The sequence below is a fragment of the Cololabis saira genome, chromosome 8 (genome assembly GCF_033807715.1).
Source record: "Cololabis saira isolate AMF1-May2022 chromosome 8, fColSai1.1, whole genome shotgun sequence".
In the NCBI taxonomy this organism is placed as follows: domain Eukaryota; kingdom Metazoa; phylum Chordata; class Actinopteri; order Beloniformes; family Belonidae; genus Cololabis; species Cololabis saira.
Genome location: NC_084594.1, coordinates 643,669 through 670,276, shown reverse-complemented (window position 1 = coordinate 670,276; position 26,608 = coordinate 643,669). Strand labels below are relative to the sequence as shown.

Sequence of the window (26,608 nt, the reverse complement as noted above, 5' to 3'; positions counted from 1 at the left end):
CAGGTGTGTTATACATAAAAATGTGCGTCTCCATCCTCCGACACCACGCATTACTTTTCTCTTTCAAAAGTGTTACCGTGGCGATGCTAGATGCCAAAAAGCGTGCCCACCCTTCATCTGATTGGTCCATATTTGATAATTCTCCAAAAGTCATCAAATTTTGCATGCAAGCCAGGCCTGGCGATACATTTGATATTTCATGGTTTGCATTAATGGGCGTGGCCTAACGGCTCAACAGCGCCCCCTTGAAAACTTTTCTCTGCCATAACTTTTGAATGGTTTTACATAGAGAGTCATGGGTGGTGTCATTGGACTCGGTATTGAGTCCTTGACCATAATTAGTGAAAATTAGCCCCGCCCCTTCTTCTGATTGGTTGTTCCTTTTTTCTGCTATAACTTTTGAATGGTTTGACATAGGAAGTCGTTGGTGTTGTCATTTCTGATATGCTTATGGGGGGCGGTGGCCGTGAGTGCGAGGGCCCGTTCATCGCTGCTTGCAGCTTTATTTTTTTTGTTTTCACAGTCTTTGTTTACATCGTCTTTGCATGTGTGCACTTTTATGGAGCTGCTGCCTGATCTCATTGTATCAATATAATAATAACTAGAAAAATGTCCTCGCAGAAATGTGGAAAGTGCCACGGGGGGCTGCTTCCCATTGATTCTCTATGTCAAACCATGCAAAGTTATCGGACTATCACATATCGACCAATCAGAAGAAGCAGTGGGGCTAATTTGTACCAATGAAGGTCAAGGACTCAATACCGAGTCCAATGACAACACCCATGACTCTCTATGTGAAACCATTCAAAAGTTATAGCATTTACTGTGTGTGTGTGTGTGTGTGTGTGTGTGTGTGTGTGTGTGTGTGTGTGTGTGTGTGTGTGTGTGTGTGTGTGTGTGTGTGTTGGGGGGATTATTTACTGGGGGGTATTTACTGTTGTATTTAATGTACAAAAACATCGTGAGAGACACAGAACCCGGCAGATTCTGACAATCTTAATTTTATTCAGATATTCCTTAAAATGAGTGAGTAAGCTCAGTATGAAGACAGAGTGAGATTCTTTTGAAGAAAACTTTTGATTACATTACAGCCAATGGGGACTGAGACAGGCATTGGCGCCGCTCTAGCCCCCCCCGTTTAAATCTTGTGCATACCCCGCCTGTCAAAGTCACATTTTATGAATCCCAACACCTATGTCTACATTCTGACCAAAAATGATTTGTCTTCTTTTTACGGTTTGGCCGCAAATAAAAATTCAGGTTATTTTTTTACTGTTTCTCGCACTCTAGAAACCAACACCGCACTCTAGATTTGACAAAAAAGTTATTTCCAGTTCTCGCTTGAGTGCTCATATCTTGAAAAGTGTACGTTTCCTCCGTTTTGAAGTTTGAATGACATTTCTACGTGCAAGTATGAGAAAGTTAGGTGACTCAGAAAAAAGGGAATAACTTTGGAAAAAAATAGGAATTTCACCACCAAGTCAAAGCACACTATTCCCGATCGAGACACGTTTTGATATATGATTCGCCTGGATCCTCCGAAATCTGTAGGAGTTGCAAACCAAAATCTGGCGGGAAAATTCAAAAAAAAAAATAAAATAAACACGCAGGATAACGATAGTGCCGTGGCTGCGCCAGAGGCACTATCTTGACAATAAAGAGAATCTTGAATCTTGAATCTTGAATGTTCAGTTACACGGCCTTTACTCCCCCTCTATCTCTGTGTGTTCACAGGTCCTCGCAGGAGAGTCTTCTAACCAATCAGGAGGGGCGAGGGTCGAGTGAAAGGATCGGGGATCGAGTGAAAGGATCAAGGATCGAGTGAAAGGATCGAGGATCGAGTGAAAGGATCGGGGATCGAGGGTCGAGGGTCGGGGATCGGGGATCGGGGATGGAGGATCGAGGATCGGGGGCGACCACCATGTCTGGGCCGGGCGGCCGTGTTGTGGCCCTGACTCTGCTGTCCTTCCTGCTGCCGTGGCAGGAAACGGCGTCCATCGAGGTTCCACAAGACCGTAAGAATCTAACCCGGGTTTAAACCGTCCAAAACTAGAGAATCCACATGTAACTGGGAGATCTGTGTGAACGGTGGGGATGAAGGTAGAGTTGTGCATCGTCTGCGTAGCAGCGTTGTGAGAAGCCGAGTGAATGAATGATCCGCTCCAGAGTGAATGAATGATTTGGTCCAGAGTGAATGAATGATTTGGTCCAGAGTGAATGAATGATCTGGTCCAGAGTGAATGAATGATTTGGTCCAGAGTGAATGAATGATCTGGTCCAGAGTGAATGAATGATTTGGTCCAGAGTGAATGAATGAATGAATGAGTGAATGAATGATCTGTTCCAGAGAGGGGGCCCCAGTACAGAGCCTTGGGGAACCCCTGTGGAGAGGTGATGTGATGAAGTTTCTTCTCCTGCTCTGCCACTGGACCGAACCATGAATGAATGAATGAATGAATGAATGAATGAATGAATGAATGAATGAATGAATGACTAGAATTGTATTTAAATACAGACCGTAGAGTTTCACATAGTTTACAGAAATTCAGATGGATTTAAAGAAGTTAATTTTGTCCACGGCTTTACAATTTAACTTGCTGATTCTTTTCGTCGGACAAGAATATTTAGGTTTTTAAATACCCGACATGTTTCTGCGATTACTTTACCACCTTACCACCGTCAGAGTCCACAGCCTCGGACCCTCGGATGTGCACAGAATATTCTTGTCCGACGAAAAGAATCAGCAAGTTAAATCAGAAATTCAGATCAGTCAGTCTGCTGTCTCTGCTCTCTTCATCTGAGTTTTTTGAAGGTGGTACCGGAGCCCAGAAGTAACATTATTAACTCCCACATCTGTTTGTGTCTCCTGTTTCACGCTGGACTAACAGAAAAGATCCTGCTGGACCGTAAGTGTTTAACCCCTCACTGCTAACGTTGCTAACGCTGAGCTGCAGACGCTAGTGGACTATTCTAATGTTTAATGTGTTTAATTGTCTCAGTGAAGCAGCCTCCCACCATCACCAAGCAGTCAGTGAAGGATTACATCGTGGATCCCAGAGACAACATCATCATCGAGTGTGAAGCCCGAGGAAACCCCGTCCCCATGTGAGTAACCCCGCCCCTTTAAGAACCCCTGGTTGCAGGTTCCAGTTCTAACCCGTCCCCTGGTTGCAGGCAAAGATCCTCTATACAGAAGATTAACGCATTACCATTAATGCCAATGGTATGAAATGGTATACACTTCCTGTCTCGTTAGTGGGCGTGGCCGCCCCTCTCCCCACATCGTTTTGGAACATACAACACTAGATACAGTACAACTTTCTTCCAAAAAGACTTAAATAATAAAAATAACAGTATTATTTTTCTCAAACATATTTTTATTGAATTTTTCCACAAAAATAGATGCACATGGCCGCTCGGTGGCACAGTGGGTTAAGCAGCGGCTCATATACTGAGGCTACACTCCTCCTGCAGCGGTCGCAGGTTCCAATCCCGGCCAGCGCACCTTTGCTTGATGTCATCCCCGATCTCTCTCTCTACCCCTTTCATATCTGCAGCTTGAATAAAGGGCCACTAGAGCCCAAAAAAAATCTCAAAAAAAAAAAGATGCACATACAAAGACACGGCAGAACTGTGAAATGCTCAGGCATCCAAGCCCCCATTTTAGCCGTCCCACCCCCCCCACATACAACAAGAAGTCAGGTTGCACCAAGGTAAATGCTGTGTAACAGTAGATGGTCCATCATTCCTGGAGCAATAAAAAACAAAAACAGTAGCTGGAAGTCAGGTTTCAGTTCAAGGCGAATAATGAAGTGAGCAGCAGAAAATACATATGAAGGGAAACAAACTTATCTCCAAACATACACTAAATAATGTATTTAAAGAAGGAAACCATAATAATGTTAATATTAAAGGGGATTTAAGTAGGGATGGTGCCATTGGTCTAAAAATTGGTAAAGTGTTCTAGGAAAGGCCCCCACACCTTATGAAATTTGTCTTTCAGGTTATGGATGGAATAGTATATTTTTTCCAGATTTAAGTAGGACATAATATCCATCACCCACTGAGCGTGGGTAGACTTCCCTCCAGAACTTCTCCAGACTGGGACATGTCCAGAACATGTGGATAAGAGAAGCCTCCTCTCTCTTACATTTGTCACAACATGGATCTACATCTGGGTAAAAACTGGATAATTTAGTCTTGGATATGTGAGTTCTGTGAACCACTTTAAATTGTAGCAAAGAGTGACGAGCACAAAGAGATGTGCCATTTATTAACTTAAAGACTGTCACCCACGTGTCTTCTGGTATAGACAAATTCAGATCCTGTTCCCACGCCGTTTTAATCTTTATTAAGGGGGCTTGCCTTACAGAGAGCAATTTACTGTAAATGACCGATATTAACCCTTTATGTGATGGTTGTAAACAGAGAAATGATACTCAAATCTGGTCCCACAGGAAAATTTGATATTTGGCATCGAAGAAAGTCCCTTACCTGTAAATATCTGAAAAAATGTGAGTTTGGGAGATTAAAATTTTTAGAAAGTTGTTCAAATGATAGAAATATATTATCAATAAAGATATCTTTAAAGCGACAGATACCTAGTCTTTGCCATTCTTGAAATTTGGGGTCTAGTAGGGAAGGTTGAAAAAGGTGATTAGCTACAATACAGCCTGAGAGGCAGAAAGCAAGAAAGCCAAAATGTCTCCTGAACTGAGTCCACACTCTCAGTGTGTGCCGTACCACAGGGTTATCTGTAGGTATAGTTGAAGTGAAAGGGAGTGAGGAACCAAGAAGTGCAGGAATGGAAATGTTTTGGGCAGATCTTACCTCCATCGACACCCATATGGGTCGATCAGGTCCACTGTGAAAGTGTGACCAGAAGGTAATGCAACGGATATTGGCCGCCCAGTAATAGAAATGGAAGTTGGGCAACGCCATGCCTCCATCCTTCTTAGATTTTTGGAGATGAGTCTTATTTAGTCAAGGCCGTTTTCCCTTCCAAATGTATGACGATATAGCCGAGTCTAGTGATTCAAAAAATGATTTAGGAATGAATGTTGGCACGGACTGGAACGTGTATAAAAACTTTGGTAAAATAGTCATTTTTATCGAATTAATTCGACCAGCCAGGGAGGTTGAGAGAGGAGACCATTGTTTTGTGTGATTTAACAAACTAATAAAGTTCTCCTTGAAAAGGTGCATATGTTTTTTCGTTATGGCAATGCCCAGGTAAGTGAATTTGTGTTTCACAATCTTAAAAGGAAAGTTGGTGTATCCCACCGCTGTCGACCCCTCACTGACAACGAAAAGTTCAGACTTATTCAGGTTTAGTTTGTAGCCTGAGAACTGGCTAAAATTGTTCAGTAAATCCAGCAGCACAGGTATTGAGCTATCTGGACGTGAAATGTAACACAAAAGGTCGTCCGCGTACAGAGACACCCTATGTTCAACACCATATCGCCATATACCGGAGATCCTCTCACAGTTCCGAATCGCTATCTCTAATGGCTCAATTGCCAGGTCGAATAAAAGCGGGCTTAGAGGGCACCCTTGTCGGGTTCCACGGCTGAGCGTAAAGGGCTGTGACAGCTGAGAGTTGGTCAGGACTGAGGCGACAGGGCATGAATATAAAAGTTTTATCCAGGTGATAAAACTAGGACCAAAGCCAAATCTCTTTAACGTTGCAAATAAGTATACCCACTCTACCCGGTCGAACGCCTTTTCTGCATCCAGAGAGAGGACACATTCAGGAGCCCCCCCGGAGGGAGAGTACAGAATGTCAAACAGACGACGTATGTTAAAGTATGACTGGCGATTTTTGACAAAACCAGTTTGATCTTCTGATATGACTGATGGTAGTATGTTTTCCAATCTACGGGCCAAGACTTTGGACAAGATTTTGGTGTCAACATTTAGTAAAGATATTGGCCTATATGATGAGCACTCAGTCGGGTCCTTGTCCTTTTTGGCAATGAGTGTGATACACGCCTCATAGAATGAAGTCGGGAGTTTGCCTTGTTTGAATGAGTCAGATAGAGCTGCACTTAGGTGAGATGAAAGAAGAGGGGAAAATGCCTTGAAAAATTCTGCTGGAAACCCGTCGGGCCCAGGGGATTTACCGGATTGCAAGCAAAGGATAGCTGCAGCAATCTCCTATTTTGTTATTGGTTCTTCTAATTTCATTTTGTTATCAGTGGAAAGTGTAGGGATACTGGGGTCATTTAAAAAATCATTCATCGAATTAGTGTTAGAAAATCCAGAGGTGTAAAGTTTGGAATAATAGTCCCTGAATGCATTATTGATCTTTACATGATTCGAAGTGATAGTCCCATCTTCCATTTTAACTTTTTTTATGTGCCCCTTTGATTTAAGTCCCCTCAGTTGACTAGCCAACAATTTCCCTGATTTATCACCATGGATGTAAAACAAGCTCTTACTTCGCAACAGTTGACGTTCAATTTGGTACGTCGAAGCCAGGTTGAATTTGGTTTGGAGCTCCACACGTTTATTATAAAGATCTGGGTCTTTGACAAGGGAGTATTTCTGATCTATGTCCTTGATTTGCTTAAAATAACAGTACTATTAAGCAAAGAAGCACGTTTTATTTTAGTTTTAAACTTCATTTCATCCGATGGAAAAACGATGAGAGCCAAATCTCGCGAGAGTGTGTTGCTCAGACAGAGACAGGTCTCAAACAAAGTTCATTTTCTCCTAATCTGTCGGTCTGAAAATGTCCATTTTGGTGTCAGAATGTTAGGTTACTATGGGGCGAAGGCATTGGTAATAATCTGTGCTCACGTTCACTTTTCCCATAGGACTCAATAGACTCAGGACCTACTTCCTGTCTCCTAAAGGGGCGGGGCAGTCACGTGACACAGATACAGGAAACACAACCGTAGTGGGCTGTCTCATTTATTGAATGTCTCTGTTGCAGGTTCCAGTGGCGGCGGAACGGGAAGGTGTTCTCCACCGGGAAGGACCCGCGGGTCACCATGAGGAAACGGTCCGGGACTCTGGAGATCAGTTTCAGGAACGGGGGCCGGCCCGAGGACTACGAGGGCGAGTACCAGTGCTACGCTAGCAACGACTACGGGGATGCCCTGTCCAACAAGATCCTGCTGCGGGTGTCCAGTGAGTACCAGAACCAGAACCAGAACTAGAACCGGAACTAGACCTGGACCTGAACCAGACTTGAACCAGACCTGAACCTGGACCAGAACCAGGATCAGACCTGAACCAGACCTGGACCTGGACCAGAACTAGAATTGTGCACTTTGAGAAAAAAGAGAAAAGATTAATGTTGAAATACGATTTCAAGAATAAAGTAGAAATTTCACCTTTTTTCTCAACATTCAACTTTTTTCTCGAAGTGCATAATGAAAAAAAAATCTTCCTCTAAAATATTAGAAACTGATACTGATTCTCCCATAGGCCACTACAGCATAGCTGATAACTCTTCAGAATACAATTAAACAGCTTAGAAATATATTTGAATAATGGTGAATGAAAAACAGATATATTAAAAATCTATAAACTTTGTTCAGCTTTCTTTTGGATGCAGATAATGTTGAGCGAGTTTCACTTAGATGTTTTAAACTGTTTTAAACTTAGATGTTTTAAACTGAGATGTTTTAAACGGTTCCACATCAACACCTTGATACCTGGTGGAGGATCAATGATGATAAGAATTGATTGATTTCTTCTTCTCTTCCTTGCAGAGGCTCCGCTGTGGCCCAAGGAGGTTCTGGAGCCGGTGTCGGTTCTGGAGGGTTCCCCGCTGGTTCTGCACTGCAACCCCCCGCCGGGCCTGCCCCCCCCCTACATCTTCTGGATGGACAGCGGTGAGCAGCTAACACGCTAACACAGACGCTAACGAGGGCTTAGCACCGACGGTTCCGATGGTTCTGATGGTTCTGGACCTCCGCCTCAACGCTAAAGACGATTCTGTCTGGCATTGATATCCCGCGGGTCCAGTGGTGGAAATTACCGGCTACAACCGTGAATATTTACACCTGTTTATTAATGCAGTCCCTGTTTAACCAATAAAAGTGAATTGAAGTGAATTGAATTGAATTGAATTGAATTGAATTGAATTGAATTGAATTGAATTGAATTGAATCCCGATGTTCCTGACTTTCCTGAAGTTGACATTCCTGACGTTCCCGACGTTCCTGATGTTCATGAAGTTGACGTTCCTGAAGTTGACGTTCCTGAAGTTGACGTTCCTGACGTTCCTGCTCTGTGAATCTGAGAGTTGATGGTTCTGTTCTGTCCTCAGGAATGTTCCCAATCCGGCAGGACAAACGGGTCTCCATGGGCCTGAACGGGGACCTTTACTTCTCCAACGTCCGGGTTCAAGACGCCGAGACGGATTATTGCTGCAACGCTCGCTTCCTGTTCACCCACACCATCCAGCAGAAGAACCCGTTCACCCTCAAGGTCCAGACCAGTGAGTACCAGAACCAGAACCAGAACCCTCAAGGTCCAGACCAGTGAGTACCAGAACCAGAACCAGAACCCTCAAGGTCCAGACCAGTGAGTACCAGAACCACAACCAGAACCCTCAAGGTCCAGACCAGTGAGTAGAACCGGTGTTCACTCCCATCCTTAAAATAATAATAAATATATAATAAATATATATAGGCAATTGTTGAAGAATAATATAAAATCCAGTTCAGAGTCCACTGTGGTGTAGAGAGTTTTAGTCTGTGGTGTAGAGAGTTTTAGTCTGTGGTGTAGAGAGTTTTAGTCTGTGGTGTAGAGAGTTTTAGCCTGTGGTGTAGTGAGTTTTAGTCTGTGGTGTAGAGAGTTTTAGTCTGTGGTGTAGAGAGTTTTAGTCTGTGGTGTAGAGAGTTTTAGTCTGTGGTGTAGAGAGTTTTAGTCTGTGGTGTAGAGAGTTTTAGTCTGTGGTGTAGAGAGTTTTAGTCTGTGGTGTAGAGAGTTTTATTCCGCTGTGGTGTCCTGTCCATCCTGTCGGTCGGGCCCCGTGGCACTCGCCGTGCTACACTGGGCCCGACCGACAGGATGGAGAGGACACAGAGTTTTGTGCAGAACCCTTTATTCGTCACCGAAGATCACCGCCAAACGTGCACAAGCACAGCATCACCATCAGCATGCCAGGGAACCCCTTGCTGCTGTCCCGCTCTGCCTTATAAGGCAGGCAGGGTGGAGGCGCGGCAGCCACTCAGGCGGATGAGTGCGTGTGTCGCATCAACCTCTCCACCCTGCCACAAATATATATTATTATATATTAACACACGGTGACCTGAGAGGACCTGAAAGGACCATGGTACCATGGTCCATCACCATGGTCCTGGTACCATGGTCCTGGTACCATGGTCCTGTGGTGGCAAAAATTGTTGTTCAAAAAGAATGTCAGGACACCTCAGCTGTCTTTCGGAAGTTTAATGAAAAGAGGACAAACATTCAATTGAACGGAGCCACACAGTCCAACCGGTCACATGAACCGTCAGTCCTGAGTGAGCTGAAGAAGATTAGAGACAAGTTATTTTATACTTGGGAGCTGGAAAAGACAAAAAATCACCCATCACCCTGGCAACTGTGCCAGGCTCTGTGATAAAAGGAACATGACCTCGGCATAGGAATGAAAACAGGCAACAGACAGTGTTATACCAAAATTTTCCATTACAGTCCTGGTACCATGGTCCTGGTACCGTGGTCCATCACCATGGTACCAGGACCATGGACGATATGGTCTGCAATTGCCCCTCGGGGATGAATAAAGTTTTCTGAATCTGAATCTGAATCTGAATCTGAATATTTATTCATGATTTTCGTTGAGGAAAGCAACTGTTGATGATTCCATGATGTTGAAAAGTTGAAAAGTGAATGAAAAGTTATCAAAATCGTGAGTCAGTCAGGAACTTCATCATATGGCATTCCCGTGGTTCAAGTCTTTGTTGAAACCAGTTCCAAGGTGTTTGATAAAAGTGAATGAAAAGTTATCAAAATCGTGAGTTTTCGTGAGATGGCGTGGCCGTGGCGCCGCGTCAAACTTCAACGTTAAACAGGAAGTGATACTAGTAGCTGATTGGTCCATATTTGATAATGCTTACTTTCTGCCATAACTTTTGAATAGTTTGACATAAAGAGTCATTGTGGTGTCATCGGACTCGGTTTTGAGTCCTTGACCTTTACTGGTGAAAATTGCACTCGCTAGGGCCCGTTCATCGTTGCTGCAGCTTTAATTGTAATTTATTTATCTCAAAACAGAAAAGTTTTGTGCAAAAGTGCACAATAAAACATTAATCTTGCAGAAGAGAATCTGCATTGTTCCGGTTGTAGCAGCTGTTTCCACCTGCAGTCCCTGGGCAGGTGGAGGGAACAGCAAAGGACAAGACACGGCCAGATTGTGAATGTGGCCACAGCTGGATCAATATTAGCTCGATCAATATTAGCTGGATCAATATTAGCACCAACTTGAGGTTCCGACTCTATGAAATTAGTTCTGATACCTAAATATCTGAAGATCGCGTGTGAACGGTGGGTGTCGGTGTTTCTGGTGTGAAATATCCAGATTATCATTTCCTCTGAGGTCATTATGGGACAGGAAGTGACATCACAGTGTGTGTGTGTGTGTGTGTGTGTGTGTGTGTGTGTGTGTGTGTGTGTGTGTGTGTGTGTGTGTGTGTGTGTGTGTGTGTGTTCCAACAGACGAGTATAATGAAACATCCCATAATTCCACTGGTACCGACGGTGGTGAGTCTTTTTTTTCACTTCCTGTCACCGTCCTAGTTTCCATGGTAACCAGACTGGCACACTAACCTGCTAGCCCGCTAGCTGAGCGGAGCGTGAGCTAACTGCTAAGCTAACCGCTAACCAACACTGCAACGCTCTCTTCTGATTGTACGTCGGGGCGAGTGGACGTTTCCTTTTCACAACTATTGAGATGTTTGTGCATCGATGACGTCGGCACTAACTCCTCCTCCTGTCGCCGTCCGTCCGTCTGTCCATCCAAGGTCAAAGATCAAAGGTCAAAGGTCGAAGGTCGGCCTGCAGCAGCTCCAGTCCTCTGCAGAGCCAGGCTTTTATTTAGTGTTAGATCATCTAATTATTCAGTTATAACACGTTTATAACTCGTTACTGAGAAACAACTACAAATGTTTGTTTCTTCTAGAATAAAAAAGATCTGTTTGTGGTTTTTCTCACAATATCGTTAAACTTATCACATTTTTTTGCATTTAAGTGTCATTTATTTTGACAAAAATGAAACAAAATAAAATAAAAATTCAAAGTATCTCTTTATCCAACGCCAGATCAGAGCAGAGCAGATTTTTTTTAATTTATTTATTTATTTATTTATTTATTTATTTATTTATTTATTTATTTATTTATTTATTTATTTATTTCATTTATTGATAAAATAAAACAACAAAGAATTGAATATAAACACAAACGTTCCTAAATTGTGAATGAAAGGGAGCAGGAAGAAAATAATCTTATTTAATCTTTTTACCAAGAAATCAATTTACAAAGAACGTAAATTAAAAAACAACAAAGTAAATAAAAAACTAAAATAAAAGACAGTTACAATTCAGTTAATTCTATTCAACATCAACAAACCTGTTTACACCTTTCATGTCAATCAAACGTAACTAACATATTTTATTCTATTTCCTTAACATTCTGGCTTTAATTGTTCTTCTGAATGTAATGTTTGTTTCTTTGTTCAGATTGTTCCGTAAACTGATTCTTTTCACAGAAAAACAACATTAATAACAACGTTCCATCAATTCAGTCCAGAATCTGGTTTTAATCAGATCAGAAACAGGAAGCAGGAAGTGGGAGCAGGAAGTGAGCTGACAGGAAGTCAGCTGACAGGAAGTCAGCTGACAGGAAGTGAGCTGACAGGGAGTCAGCTGACAGGAAGTGAGTCATTGTAACCCTTCCTGTCCGTCCTCACCTGCAGGCCGGAGGGTAGCGGAGACCACGCCCACTTTCCTTTCACCTGCCGGAGCCGAGAGCAACAAGATGGTTCTGAGAGACGAGGAGCTGCTGCTGGAGTGCATCGCTGCTGGCCTGTAAGCTACCGTGCTACCGCTAACACACACATGAACACACAATTCAATTCAGTTTTATTTATATAGCGTCTAATACAACATAGTTGTCTCCAGGATGTTTCCAGAACCAGAACATGAACATAAACCCCCGAGCAATTATTACATAAACAATGGAGGTAAAAACTCCCCTAGTGGGAGAAAAGCCTTAAGACAAACAGTAGCAAGAAAAACTGCAGGCAGATGGAAGCAGCAACAGGATGACCGGGGATGGGGGGGGGGGGGCGGGACCGCAGGCCAGAACGCAGCTCCAAAGGCTCCGGCCTGCAAACATGCAAAAAAGAGACAAAAGGGGGAACAAGAAACTACAGGAACGATGGACAAAAATGATAACTATGAGATATTTATAATAAATAAAAATGGAAATGGAGAAGAGAGGAAGAATGAATGATGAATGAGTGAATGTGTCCCCAGGCCGACTGATGAATGAGTGAATGTCTCCTCTCTGATGAATGAGTGAATGTCTCCTCTCTGATGAATGAGTGAATATTTCCTGTCCTCCAGGCCGATTGATGAATGAGTGAATGTCTCCTCTCTGATGAATGAGTGAATGTTTCCTCTGGTTGACCCTGATGAATGAGTGAATGTTTCTCCCCCCAGGCCCACTGATGAATGAGTGAATGTTTCCTCTCTGATGAATGAGTGAATGTTTCCTCTGATGAATGAGTGAATGTCTCTCCCCCCAGGCCCACTGATGAATGAGTGAATGTTTCCTCTCTGATGAATAAGTGAATGTTTCTCCCCCAGGCCCACTGATGAATGAGTGAATGTTTCCTCTCTGATGAATGAGTGAATGTTTCTCCCCCAGGCCCACTGATGAATGAGTGAATGTTTCTCCCCCCAGGCCCACTGATGAATGAGTGAATGTCTCCCCCCAGGCCCACTGATGAATGAGTGAATGTTTCCCCCCCAGGCCCACTCCCACCATCAAGTGGTTCAAGAAGGGCGGGGATCTCCCGGCCCCCAAGGTCCGGCTGGAGAAATTCAACAAGACGCTGCGGATCGTCGGCGTGTCGGAGGAAGACGCCGGCGAGTACGTGTGCATGGCCAACAACCAGCTGGGCAGCATCCGCCACTCCATCTACGTGCAGGTCAAAGGTCAGCATTCACCACTTCATCTAGGTAGAGGTCAAAGGTCAGCATTCACCACTTCATCTACATGCAGGTCAAAGGTCAGCATTCACCACTTCATCTAGGTCCAGGTCAAAGGTCAGCATTCACCACTTCATTTAAAAGATATAATGAGTGTATACCACGGCCTCTCGTGTTATAATGAGCGTATACCACGGCCTCTCGTGATATAATGAGCGTATACCACGGCCTCTCGTGATATTATGAGCGTATACCACGGCCTCTCGTGTTATAATGAGCGTATACCACGGCCTCTCGTGATATTATGATTGTATACCACGGCCTGTCGTGATATAATGAGCGTATACCACGGCCTCTCGTGATATTATGATTGTATACCACGGCCTGTCGTGATGTAATGAGCGTATACCATGGCCTGAATGATATAATGAGTGTATACCACGGCCTGTCCTGATATGATGAGCGTATACCACAGCCTGGCGTGATATAATGAGTGTATACCACGGCCTGGCGTGATATTATGAGCGTATACCACGGCCTGGCGTGATATAATGAGCGTATACCACGGCCTCTCGTGATATTATGAGCGTATACCACGGCCTCTCGTGATATAATGAGCGTATACCACGGCCTCTCGTGATATAATGAGCGTATACCCCGGCCTCTCGTGATATAATGAGCGTATACCACGGCCTCTCGTGATATAATGAGCGTATACCACGGCCTCTCGTGATATAATGAGCATATACCAGGGCCTGGCGTGATATAATGAGCGTATACCACGGCCTCTCGTGATATAATGAGCGTATACCACGGCCTCTCGTGATATAATGAGCGTATACCACGGCCTCTCGTGATATTATGAGCGTATACCACGGCCTCTCGTGATATTATGAGCGTATACCACGGCCTGGCGTGATATTATGAGCGTATACCACGGCCTGTTGTGATATAATGAGCGTATACCATGGCCTGGCGTGATATTATGAGCGTATACTACGGCCTCTCGTGATATAATGAGCGTATACCACGGCCTGGCGTGATATAATGAGCGTATACTACGGCCTGGCGTGATATAATGAACATATACCACGGCCTGGCGTGATATAATGAGTGTTGGACACCCCTGCTGTGTGTCCAGGTGTGTGTCCATGCTAATGCTAACCCCCATCTCCGTCCACAGCCGCCCCCTACTGGCTGGACCAGCCGGTGAACCTGATCCTGGCCCCGGAGGAAAACGGCCGGCTCATCTGCCGCGCCGGCGGGAACCCCAAACCGGACATCCAGTGGCTCGTCAACGGACAACCGGTGGAAAGTAGGAACCTTTTACTGTAACTGAACCGTGTAAAGTAGGAACCTTTTACTGTAACTGAACCGGTGGAAAGTAGGAACCTTTTACTGTAACTGAACCGGTGGAAAGTAGGAACCTTTTACTGTAACTGAACCGGTGGAAAGTAGGAACCTTTTACTGTAACTGAACCCCCGAAAGTAGGAACCTTTTACTGTAACTGAACCGGTGGAAAGTAGGAACCTTTTACTGTAACTGAACCGGTGGAAAGTAGGAACCTTTTACTGTAACTGAACCCCCGAAAGTAGGAACCTTTTACTGTAACTGAACCGGTGGAAAGTAGGAACCTTTTACTGTAACTGAACCCCGGAAAGTAGGAACCTTTTACTGTAACTGAACCGGTGGAAAGTAGGAACCTTTTACTGTAACTGAACCGGTGGAAAGTAGGAACCTTTTACTGTAACTGAACCCCCGAAAGTAGGAACCTTTTACTGTAACTGAACCGGTGGAAAGTAGGAACCTTTTACTGTAACTGAACCGGTGGAAAGTAGGAACCTTTTACTGTAACTGAACCCCCGAAAGTAGGAACCTTTTACTGTAACTGAACCGGTGGAAAGTAGGAACCTTTTACTGTAACTGAACCCCGGAAAGTAGGAACCTTTTACTGTAACTGAACCGGTGGAAAGTAGGAACCTTTTACTGTAACTGAACCGGTGGAAAGTAGGAACCTTTTACTGTAATTGAACCGGTGGAAAGTAGGAACCTTTTACTGTAACTGAACCGGTGGAAAGTAGGAACCTTTTACTGTAACTGAACCGGTGGAAAGTAGGAACCTTTTACTGTAACTGAACCCCGGAAAGTAGGAACCTTTTACTGTAACTGAACCGGTGGAAAGTAGGAACCTTTTACTGTAACTGAACCGGTGGAAAGTAGGAACCTTTTACTGTAACTGAACCGGTGGAAAGTAGGAACCTTTTACTGTAACTCCTCGTCTCCTCCTGTTGTTACTGAATGATGTTTGAAACTAGTAAACCATATAAACCTGTCAATCGAATGTTTTCACCAGTCACTTCCGACCGTTACTAGCGCCTCTTTTAATCCTTTTTTGTGTAAAAACCTTATAAAAGTTCGTAGTGGATCTTTGGCAAAGACAACTTCCTCTGACTTTTTCACCGATAATTATCTCATTAATTTAGAAAAACAGAACAGATTTTTTTAATTAAAACTTTTCTCGGAATTCTGAGATAATTATCTCGTTAATTCAGAAAAACAGAGCAGATTTTTTTTCTCAAGTGAATGCAATACGCTTCCGTAGAAAAGAGAAGAAAATAAGAGAGAAAATAAGAGAGAGAAAACATAAAATGTAGAAATGTAGTTTCTCCAATCAGGAGAAAAGTGTGTGGAAGATCGGCAGGTTAACGGCAGCTGAGGAGAATTTATGAAGAAACTTCAACATGATGGTTTGAAAGAGGCAAAATAACAGGCTTTTTCTCTACAATATATTGTTTTAATCATTTGTTTCAGATGTACTGTCATTATTTTCTGTATAAAGATTGAATTTGGTGTTCAAAAAGTATTTTTTCAAACTTGAGTCTTGAAAAAGAGGGTCGTCTTAGAATCAGGGTCGTCTTATAATCAGCCAATACGGTACTACTGCCTCTTTTAACCCTTTTTTGTGTAAAAACCTTATAAAAGTTATAATAAATCCCCTTTATGGTCCTTCAGTGGGTTAAATGTGTTGTTTTTTTTTGGTTTAGGGTTTATTTTTGATAAAGTTTTGATAAAACCCCATCTCAGCCGCTTGTATCTGCCATCTTGTCCTTTTGAAAAATGTTTGAAAAAGTTCTTGTCTGTCAGGGTTTATATTTGTCTGTTAGCTACACGTTTAACTTCTGCACGGTTTTATTGATCCAGTCATGATGTTTGTCTCCTGTTCTTGGCCCCGCCCCCTCCCCTGGCTCCTCCCCTCCCTCCACAGGCTCCGCCCCCAACCCTAACAGACAGGTGATTGGCGACACCATCATCTTCCGCTCGGTCCAGATCGGCAGCAGCGCCGTTTACCAGTGCAACGCGTCCAACCAGCACGGCTACCTGCTGGCTAACGCCTTCGTTAGCGTCCTCGGTAAGAGGGGGGGGCGGGGCTTAACACGGCTACCTGCTGGCTAACGCCTTCGTTAGCGTCCTCGGTAAGAGGGGGGGGCGGGGCTTAACACGGCTACCTGCTGGCTAACGCCTTTGTTAGCATCCTCGGTAAGAGAGGGGGGCGGGGCTTAACACGGCTACCTGCTGATGTATGTGTATATATATATATATATATATATATATATATATATATATATATATATATATATATATGTACGTTTGGGTTCCACATGATGCTGATGTTTGTGAGCATTGATTCTTCAGGGAGTAACGTTGTTCCGGTTTTTCCGGTTTTTCCGGTTTTTGCAGACATGCCTCCGAGGATGTTGGGTCCCAAGAACCAGCTGATCAAGGTGATCCGGAACAACCGCACCTTCCTGGACTGTCCGTTCTTCGGGTCGCCGCTGCCGGCGCTGCGCTGGTGAGAATCCGCCGCTACGACGCTACGACGCTATGACCATAGCAGCATAGGCTATTTCAGTTGCTAGTATGGTTGTCTGTCTGTACAGTCATGCTAGTTCTGGTTCTGGTCCTGGTTCCAGGTTTTGTGACGGTTCTGGTTCTGGTTCTGGTTCTGGTTGCAGGTTCAAGAACGGCCAGGGCAGCGGGCTGGACGGAGGCCACTACCGGGTCCACATCAACGGCTCCCTGGAGATCAAACGGGCCCAGACGGAGGACGAGGGAACCTACACCTGCGTGGCCAACAGCATTCTGGGAAAAGTGGAGAACCAGGTCCGGCTGGAGGTCAAAGGTCAGACATCACACGAACCTGGTCCTAGTACCCTGGTGGTCCTGGTGGTCCTGGTGGTCCTGGTACCCTGGTGGTCCTGGTACTCTGGTGGTCCTGGTACCCTGGTGGTCCTGGTGGTCCTGGTACCCTGGTGGTCCTGGTGGTCCTGGTTGTTGTTTTTGAGAGTCTTGTTCCCCATTTGAGACTCTTGTTCCCTCGTCTCCTCATTCCCTCGTCTCCTCATTCCCTCGTCTCCATGTCCCCGTCTCCATGGCGACGCAGAGCCGACCCGGATCATCCGCGCCCCCGTCCACCAGTCGGCGACCCGCGGCTCCACGGCGCGGTTCGACTGCCAGGTGAAGTCGGACCCGAGTCTCCCCGTCACCGTCACCTGGACCAAGGAGGGCAAGGACCTGCGGCTGGGATGGAGGTAACGGCTACGCAGCTCTTCTTCTGCACCCTAATACCGGCAGAGCTGGACACGCCCCCTGTGATGTCATCATGACATCACAGGGGGCGTGTCCAGGTGAGACTACAGAGCTTTACTTCTCCATCGCTTTCAAACCAGAAAGAGATATAAGATAAGATATGTTCCCTTCATTTCTGTAAATGTGGCTGATGTTTCACGTTTAGAATGTTTGACCTCCATGCAGGAAGTCACAACATGAGGCTCATCAGTTCAGCTGATGCTGCCCCCTGGTGTTTGGAGATGTAATTACAGCCATAATGACCAAACCTACTGCTACGTGGTCGCCTGCACACACCTCAGAACGGGCGTGGGTGTGTGGAGGATCAATAATCAGGATTATTGGCAGTAATAGAGGGCCTGGTATTTCTCTGCAGCTTCACCTTTATTCCCCCTGAATCCTCTCCTGGTTTCCAGGGTGAAGCCGACCAGTCTTTATTTCTTTATTTGAATGTATATATTAGTTTTATTCTAATGTTCTCTCTGTTTCTAGTCTTTATTTCTTTATTTGAACGTATATATTTGTTTTATTCTAATCTTCTGTGTTTCAGGGTGAAGCCGACCAGTCTTTATTTCTTTATTTGAACGTATATATTAGTTTTATTCTAATCTCTGTGTTTCAGGGTGAAGGCCGACCAGGAATCTCTCACCATCTCCAAGGTGGAACAGAGCGATGAGGGAGTTTATTCCTGCACGGCTAAATCTGCCATCGACCAGGACTGGGCGGCGGCGCGGCTCACCATGCTAGGTAGCATTTAGCTCTGAACCGCCTCACCATGCTATGTAGCCTGCAAACGCTAGGTAGCCTGCTAATGCTATGAAGCCTGCTAACGCTAGGTAGCCTACAGACGATAGGAGTCCGGCCTCCTCGAGTCCACGAGTGTTTCCTCTAGTTGCAGGGTCAACTCCTGTTTTATGACTAGGCTGTTTTCTCTAGTTGCAGGGTCAACTCCTGTTTTATGACTAGGCTGTTTCCTCTAGTTGCAGGGTCAACTCCTGTTTTATGACTAGGCTGTTTCCTCTAGTTGCAGGGTCAACTCCTGTTTTATGACTAGGCTGTTTCCTCTAGTTGCAGGGTCAACTCCTGTTTTATGACTAGGCTGTTTCCTCTAGTTGCAGGGTCAGCTCCTGTTTTATGACTAGGCTGTTTCCTCTAGTTGCAGGGTAATTTCCTGTTTTATGACTCGGCTGTTTCCTCTAGTTGCAGGGTCAACTCCTGTTTTATGACTAGGCTGTTTTCTCTAGTTCCAACTCCTGGTTTATGACTAGGCTGTTTTCTCTAGTTCCAACTCCTGGTTTATGACTAGGCTGTTTCCTCTAGTTGCAGGGTCAACTCCTGTTTTATGACTAGGCTGTTTCCTCTAGTTGCAGGGTCAACTCCTGTTTTATGACTAGGCTGTTTTCTCTAGTTCCAACTCCTGGTTTATGACTAGGCTGTTTCCTCTAGTTGCAGGGTCAACTCCTGTTTTATGACTAGGCTGTTTCCTCTAGTTGCAGGGTCAACTCCTGTTTTATGACTAGGCTGTTTTCTCTAGTTCCAACTCCTGGTTTATGACTAGGCTGTTTCCTCTAGTTTCAGGGTCAACTCCTGTTTTATGACTAGGCTGTTTCCTCTAGTTGCAGGGTCAACTCCTGTTTTATGACTAGGCTGTTTCCTCTAGTTTCAGGGTCAACTCCTGTTTTATGACTAGGCTGTTTTCTCTAGTTGCAGGGTCAACTCCTGTTTTATGACTAGGCTGTTTCCTCTAGTTGCAGGGTCAACTCCTGTTTTATGACTAGGCTGTTTTCTGTAGTTGCAGGGTCAACTCCTGTTTTATGACTAGGCTGTTTCCTCTAGTTTCAGGGTCAACTCCTGTTTCATGACTAGGCTGTTTCCTCTGGTTGCAGGGTCAACTCCTGTTTTATGACTAGGCTGTTTCCTCTAGTTGCAGGGTCAACTCCTGTTTTATGACTAGGCTGTTTCCTCTAGTTGCAGGGTCAACTCCTGTTTTATGACTAGGCTGTTTCCTCTAGTTGCAGGGTCAACTCCTGTTTTATGACTAGGCTGTTTTCTCTAGTCAACTCCTGTTTTAAGACTAGGCTGTTTCCTCTAGTTGCATGGTCAACTCCTGTTTTATGACTAGGCTGTTTCCTCTAGTTGCAGGATCAACTCCTGTTTTATGACTAGCTTGAAGTTTAAGCAAAGACAGTTTAAGAGATTTAAGAGTTTAAGAGATGCAGAAACAACGCAGTAATGGGTTTAGGCTCAATAACTGTCCCAGTTACTACTAACTCCTGAATCTGTGCCTTCATGACCTTCTGCTGATACTGCAAAAACTCAAAATCTCACCAGGAATATTTGTCTTATTTCTAGTTAAAATGTCTCATTTATAGTCAAAAGAATCTCATTACCAAAAAAATAACTTGTTATTTGACAATTTTCACCTGTTTCAAGTAAATTTTTACTTAAAATAAGTAGAAAAATCTGCCAGTGGAACAAGATTTATCTTCTCATTACAAGCAAAAAAATCTTGTTCCACTGGCAGATTTTTCTACTTATTTTAAGTGAAAATCTTCTTGAAACAGGTGATAATTGTTGTTTTTTCCAGCGATGAGTCTTGTTTTAAGTGTAATGAGATTTTTTTGACTAAAAATGTCAAATGTGACATTTTAACTAGAAATAAGACAAATACTGTTGTTAAGATTTAGAGTTTTTGCAGTGTGCTGCTGCTGCTGATGTTGATTAACTGCTGGTTTCTGGTGACTAACACTCTAACCCCCCCCCCCCCCCCCCCCGACCCCTGAACCCTGACCTTTGACCCCGCAGAGGAAGCCTCCCTCCACCCCTCCGTCTCTAGTGCCTTGCCTGCAGGTAAAACCGCTGGAACTCTAATTCTTCTTCTTCTGTTTGTTTTCTGCTTTGACGTCTTGGTTTCCTGCGTCTGCGTAACGTCAATGTTTCCTGATGAAAACAGCCCAGATACAAATGTTTCTGTCTGTTTAAGAGGGTTTTTAAGAATTGTGTTTTCCATTTATCCTAATTTAATCTCAAGATAACGTCCAGACTTACTGTAAGGTTTAAAGCAATAGATGACATAAATCAGGGGTGTCCAACCCGCGGCTAGCAGCTAGCTCTGTTCCCGGCATCATGCGGCTTTATTTGATGGTTGTTAAGAGGTCGCAGACCCAACGCAGACGGAGAACTGTGATTGGTTCGCTTGGAAGCAACGCACTTCCGAAGCAGCCGTGAACTTTCAGCGCTCTTTTCTTCGTGTATCTGTGATTTATTTTGTTTTGGTTTTTGCACAATAGTTGTCCTTATCTCTTTGATTCACTGTGACGGGAAAAGTCGGATAAACCATTCAGGAAAAGATCACACACCCCTAGCGGTCACGGGGGGAACTGCACCGCGGAGAAATGGAGTGACAGAGAAGTCTGGAGGTTCACGATGGCGTCACACTAACGGCGTCACAGTAACGGCGTCGCGGCAACGGCTTCACAGTAACGGCGTCACAGTAATGGCGTCACAGTAATGGCGTCACGGCAACGGCGTCACAGTAACGGCGTCACAGTAACGGCGTCACAGTAACGGCGTCACAGTAACGGCGTCACGGTAACGGCGTCACGGCAACGGCGTCACAGTAACGGCGTCACAGTAATGGCGTCACAGTAACGGCGTCACGGCAACGGCGTCACAGTAACGGCTTCACGGTAACGGCGTCGCGGTAACGGCGTCGCGGCAACGGCGTCGCGGTAACGGCGTCGCGGCAACGGCGTCGCGGCAACGGCGTCACAGTAACGGCATCGCGGCAACGGCGTCGCGGCAACGGCGTTGGCTCTGCGTTGGTTTAACGCAGAACCTTAATCCAGCCTTTAGCCTGTGACTGGTGGGACACCTCTGACTGTAAATGCTGTTTGTTGCTGATGGTTGTGTGTGTGTGAGTGTGTGTGTGTGTGTGCGTGTGTGTGTGTGTGTGTGTGTGTGTGTGTGTGTGTGTGTGTGTGTGGGTCTAACCCGGTCTCTGGTTCTGGTTCTGGTTCTCCCCAGCCCGGCCAGACCCCCCCATAGACCTGGAACTGTCAGATCCAGCAGCTCGAAGTATCAGACTCACCTGGATCCCTGGAAATGACAACCGGAGCCCCGTCTCAGGTAACACACACACAGAAAAATTCAGATTTCTATGACTTCTGCAACAGTGTTTCCTCCAAAACGTCCTGGCTGGTTAGGACTCCTGACTAATGGAACAGGGCCTATTTTGTGTCTTTTTTTGCATAGTTCACTAACGCCTTTAGCTAGGAGTCTGAATTTTTTACATGTTGTTTGGGGGCATCCCCTGAACAGACAGACGTTAGTTTGGTGCAGATCGGACCTGTACTTTTCAATGGGCGGGGCTTTGAAACTTCACCTTTTCCAACATTCGAACGGACACCGTTGCCACAACATTTGACCAAACCAAGTAAAACTTGACCTGTGGCCTCCATATGGGGCTTAGATTGGGCTTGCCAAGTCTCAACTCTGTGAACCCTCTGCAATGCCAACTAGCTCTCTGGAAGTTGTACAGCCACGGGACCAAGAGATCCTAGCAAAGGGCCTTCTGCATTGCAACATAGTCAAAAATCAGCCTCCCAGCTCAAAGCGTTAGTGAATTATTCAAAAAACACACAAAAAAGGCCCAAAAAAGGCACCACACACGGTGACCTTTGGCACTTCCAAAGGTCGCACGGGTCTGGACCTCGGCACAGGGGATGAGAGTCACCTCCTGATACAGAGTCTAGAATTTCAGCCTCTTAGCTCAAAGCGTTAGTGAACTATGCAAAAAAAGACACGAAATAGTCTTCGAAGGCCGAAAAGCAACAGACGCGGTGACCTTTGACACTTCCGAAGGTCACACAGATCTGAAACTCGGCACAGTGGATGAAAGTCAACTCCTGATACAGAGTCTAGAATTTCAGCATCCTAGCTCAAAGCGTTAGTGAACTGTGCAAAAATAGACACGAAATAGGCCTCATAACAATACATAACAAACCCCCTGTGTCTACTGAGCATTAATAACATGTCGTAATCGAAGGAGAACTAATTAAAACGGATGTCCTTAACATGAACCTATTGTATTATTGAATTATCAAGGACACTTTCATGTTTTTGTGTTTAGAAATGTTAAAGATATTAAAAGAAAATCATAACACAATGAGGAAAATACTGTGGCGAACAAGTCGTGCCCAGAGCATGTCTCGAACCACAGTCTCCCAGACCACAGTCAACTGCACTAACCAGTCTCCCAGACCACAGTCAACTGCACTAACCAGTCTCCCAGACCACAGTCAACTGCAATAAACAGTCTCCCAGACCACAGTCAACTGCACTAACCAGTCTCCCAGACCACAGTCTACTGCACTAACCAGTCTCCCAGACCACAGTCAACTGCACTAACCAGTCTCCCAGACCACAGTCAACTGCACTAACCAGTCTCCCAGACCACAGTCAACTGCACTAACCAGTCTCCCAGACCACAGTCAACTGCACTAACCAGTCTCCCAGACCACAGTCAACTGCACTAACCAGTCGGCCAAATGCTGATGTGTTGCCCAGGCGGGCAAGGCCTTATCTTATCTGTGGTCGTTACATTATGTTCCAAAAAGTATTGTTTTTAATGGACAAGATCCGGCATTTTACGTTGAATTCTATTGTTCAGGTTTTACAATTCTAGCTAAATACATAAAAAAGGGAGGAAAAAAAAAACTAGAATACAAATTATTATATATTATTTATCACAATACACAAAGTTACAGCGCGGTACATACAGAAGAAAAACACACTATTATCTGCTGCCATACTGCGCCAGTAAGAACATTTTTACAACATTTAGTTTTTTGGAGCACACATTTTAGGATTCAGCCGATGTGGGACAATAATAGATTTTGATGTTTAACTATTAATCACTTAGTTCACATTCACATTCTGTTTAATTTTGGAATAAACAGTTAAAACGATTTTGTCAAGCAAAGCGGACTGGCATTGTCTCTATAGCAACGGTAGCTGAGGATTATGGGTAGTGTATTGCCTACAGTTATCCATCACTGATAAAACAACTCTTTCTTTCTCAGAATCGAAGGGAAAAGCATGAAAATTGATGTGCAGGAAATTAACCCACTAATGTTGTGTAATTAACAAGGATACAGTGGTGTTTCTGCCTTAAGAAATGTTGCAGATATCATTGTGAAAATCGCTGTTAACGTCAAAACGGACAGTAGAATACTTCCGTGTGTCCGATCCTCAGTTATCCAATGGGACTGATGCTCTCAGCGGCTTGAAACGACACGGCCGGGTTAATGTCGACTCGGGTGGAATTACATTAGAATCTGTTGAGAGCCCGCTGCGTCGGTGCTTAGACGCTGGGGGCGACCTTGTGCGTCAGAAACTGACGCCGAAGGGCCCTGACCAAGCGTCGGTTTTTGACGAGCTGGGAGTGAGACTGTGTTGAAATGATGGTTTTTGGAGACTTTGAGCTTCATTTTCGTGTAAACGAATGAACAAAACGCAGGAAAACACCAGCGTTTTTTGATACGTGAAAACGGGTCCTTAGAGACGACTTAGACTCGTGTAGTTTATTAGCTACTAGCTACTATTAGCTACTAGCTACTATTAGCTACTAGCTTCCTGTGGTAATAATAATAATAATTATGACGACAGCAGACGCGTCACTCCCTTAGAGTTGATACAAGTCGTAAACTATAAAAAGGACTTCAATCTTAAAGTAAGAATGTTAACGTCTCTGGTGTGCAGAGTTCCTGTTTCCTCACGCTAACGTCTCTCTCTCCAGAGTTCCTGTTTCCTCACGCTAACGTCTCTGGTGCGCAGAGTTCCTGTTTCCTCACGTTAACGTCTCTCTCTCCAGAGTTCCTGTTTCCTCACGCTAACATCTCCCGTGTGCAGAGTTCCTGTTTCCTCACGCTAGCGTCTCTCTGCAGAGTTCCTGTTTCCTCACGCTAGCGTCTCTCTCCAGAGTTCCTGTTTCCTCACGCTAGCGTCTCTCTCCAGAGTTCCTGTTTCCTCACGCTAGCGTCTCTCTCTCCAGAGTTCCGGGTCCAGTTCGAGGAGGATAAGTGGGAACCGGGCCGGTGGCAGAACCTGTCCAGCTTCCCCGGAGACCTGAACTCCGTCGTCCTGCAGCTTCTTCCCTTCGTCAACTACAAGTTCAGGGTCATCGCCGTCAACGCGCTGGGCGAGAGCCAGCCGAGCAGGACGTCGCCGCGCTACAAGACCAGCGGGGCAGGTAAGAACCAGTAAAAACCAGTAAAAACCAGTTCCTCTGGAGCTACAAGACCAGCGGGGCAGGTGAGCTAAGAACCGCTAAGAACCGCTAAGAACCAGTAAAAACCAGTAAAAACCAGTAAAAAACAGTAAAACCCAGTAAAAACCAGTTCCTCTGGAGCTACAAGACCAGCGGGGCAGGTAAGAACCGCTAAGAACCGCTAAGAACCAGTAAGAACCGCTAACTTCTACTGGACGTGTTGCAGCCATGAAATTCAAAGGGCCAAATCCACAAAAGGATTGCGCGGCTTTTGCGGCCGCTAAACCGGTGCAAATGAGACAAAAAGAGAGCGTCTAATTCACAAAGCACCCGCAAAGGGCGAATTGTTCCACAAACTGCGCTGCCAAGCAAATAGTGGCAGTCTGCGCCGGTACCATTTGCATGCATGCAAATTAGGTAATTCAGCGCAAAATTGCCCCCTTTCTATGCAAATAAGCCTCATTGCAAAAAGCGTCTAATTCACAAAGGCCAGGGCTATTTGCCACAAGCAAAAATAGTGGAGCAAATACCGTCTTTCAGAAGCGTGTATTAAACTGCTGCAAACTCACTCCTCACTCCCCCTGCGGCTCTGTTTCTCTCTCTCTTCAATATCATTCAAGCCTGTGTGATACTGAATGATATTAAGGGTGAAATCTACAGTCAGACATGACTGTACACAGTCAGATCAAGTGGGGTTGTGGACTTATCTCAGATTTAAAAATAAAAATAACAGGACGGAGCTCAGGATTCATCCATGTAGCCTACAGTAGGGGCTGCTTTATTACAAACAATTCCACCATATAAACATAATCTAGAATGTGTGTGTTTAACAGCTTAATAATGTCATCACATATCACAACATATATCAGACTAAAAATAATAAAATAATAAATTAAAATAGCGCTGATCGTGTTCCTCTGTGTGAAGCTCAGTCTGGTGCTGCTGCTGCTGCTGCCGTGGTGACATGCGGGGAACCTCCTCACACCCACCGCTTTATAGGACAGAACAAATGAGGGTCTGCGTTTAGGGAGCCCCACGGAGCCCCTAAAGGGACTCAGATTTTTTTTCATATATATGAGTTTTACTCGCGTGTGAAACCTTTACGTGCGGGTATATGGTGCCTAAATTAGGGTCCCGCGTTAAAACGACGCAGAGCCTACGGCGTAGGGTACGCGGCGACGGGCACCTACGCCGTAGGCTCTGCGTTGGTGTAACGCAGAACCATAAACCCGCCCTGAGCAGCTCTGAGGGGAGACGGGGGAGGAGGAGGGGGAGCGGGGGGTGAAGCGGGGCTGCGGGGCCGTTTTCGTATCGCTTTCATACAGTGTACACATACAACTTTCATACGTGTAGCAAAACAAAGAACATGAATTACCATTAGATCCTGATCTGATCCCGATCCAGTACCGGTGCTGTGCCTTGTGCGTAAATGCGCACAGTCTCTTAACATTTGACATTTCATTAGCTTATGTCATACAGACACTGAGGTCTTTTCTATCTATCTATCTATCTATCTATCTATCTATCTATCTATCTATC

The 26,608-nt window shown here is 44.9% G+C and overlaps 1 protein-coding gene and 1 long non-coding RNA gene across 6 annotated transcripts in view; both read left to right on the top strand.

The window, feature by feature from the left end:
• The window catches only part of LOC133449196 (uncharacterized), a 25,725-nt gene extending 23,868 nt beyond the window's left edge, over positions 1-1,857 (top strand). The window contains exon 4 of the long non-coding RNA XR_009783009.1: positions 1,735-1,857. This is a non-coding gene — a long non-coding RNA (uncharacterized LOC133449196). The remainder of the gene's footprint in view (positions 1-1,734) is intronic.
• Positions 1,858-1,891: 34 nt separating this feature from the next.
• Positions 1,892-26,608, top strand: part of nfasca (neurofascin homolog (chicken) a) — a 66,547-nt gene continuing 41,830 nt past the window's right edge. The window contains exons 1-18 of one of the 5 annotated variants that reach the window (XM_061726548.1): positions 1,892-2,015; positions 2,889-2,906; positions 3,000-3,105; positions 6,938-7,134; positions 7,722-7,844; positions 8,282-8,452; positions 10,678-10,722; positions 11,933-12,044; positions 12,994-13,178; positions 14,356-14,487; positions 16,439-16,582; positions 16,912-17,023; positions 17,187-17,353; positions 17,615-17,762; positions 18,422-18,546; positions 20,605-20,649; positions 21,826-21,927; positions 24,854-25,051. In XM_061726548.1, coding sequence (XP_061582532.1) covers positions 1,892-2,015; positions 2,889-2,906; positions 3,000-3,105; positions 6,938-7,134; positions 7,722-7,844; positions 8,282-8,452; positions 10,678-10,722; positions 11,933-12,044; positions 12,994-13,178; positions 14,356-14,487; positions 16,439-16,582; positions 16,912-17,023; positions 17,187-17,353; positions 17,615-17,762; positions 18,422-18,546; positions 20,605-20,649; positions 21,826-21,927; positions 24,854-25,051 — 2,254 coding nt within the window. The remainder of the gene's footprint in view (positions 2,016-2,888; positions 2,907-2,999; positions 3,106-6,937; positions 7,135-7,721; positions 7,845-8,281; positions 8,453-10,677; positions 10,723-11,932; positions 12,045-12,993; positions 13,179-14,355; positions 14,488-16,438; positions 16,583-16,911; positions 17,024-17,186; positions 17,354-17,614; positions 17,763-18,421; positions 18,547-20,604; positions 20,650-21,825; positions 21,928-24,853; positions 25,052-26,608) is intronic. The other 4 variants (XM_061726547.1, XM_061726549.1, XM_061726550.1 and 1 more) reach the window with 4 other exon arrangements.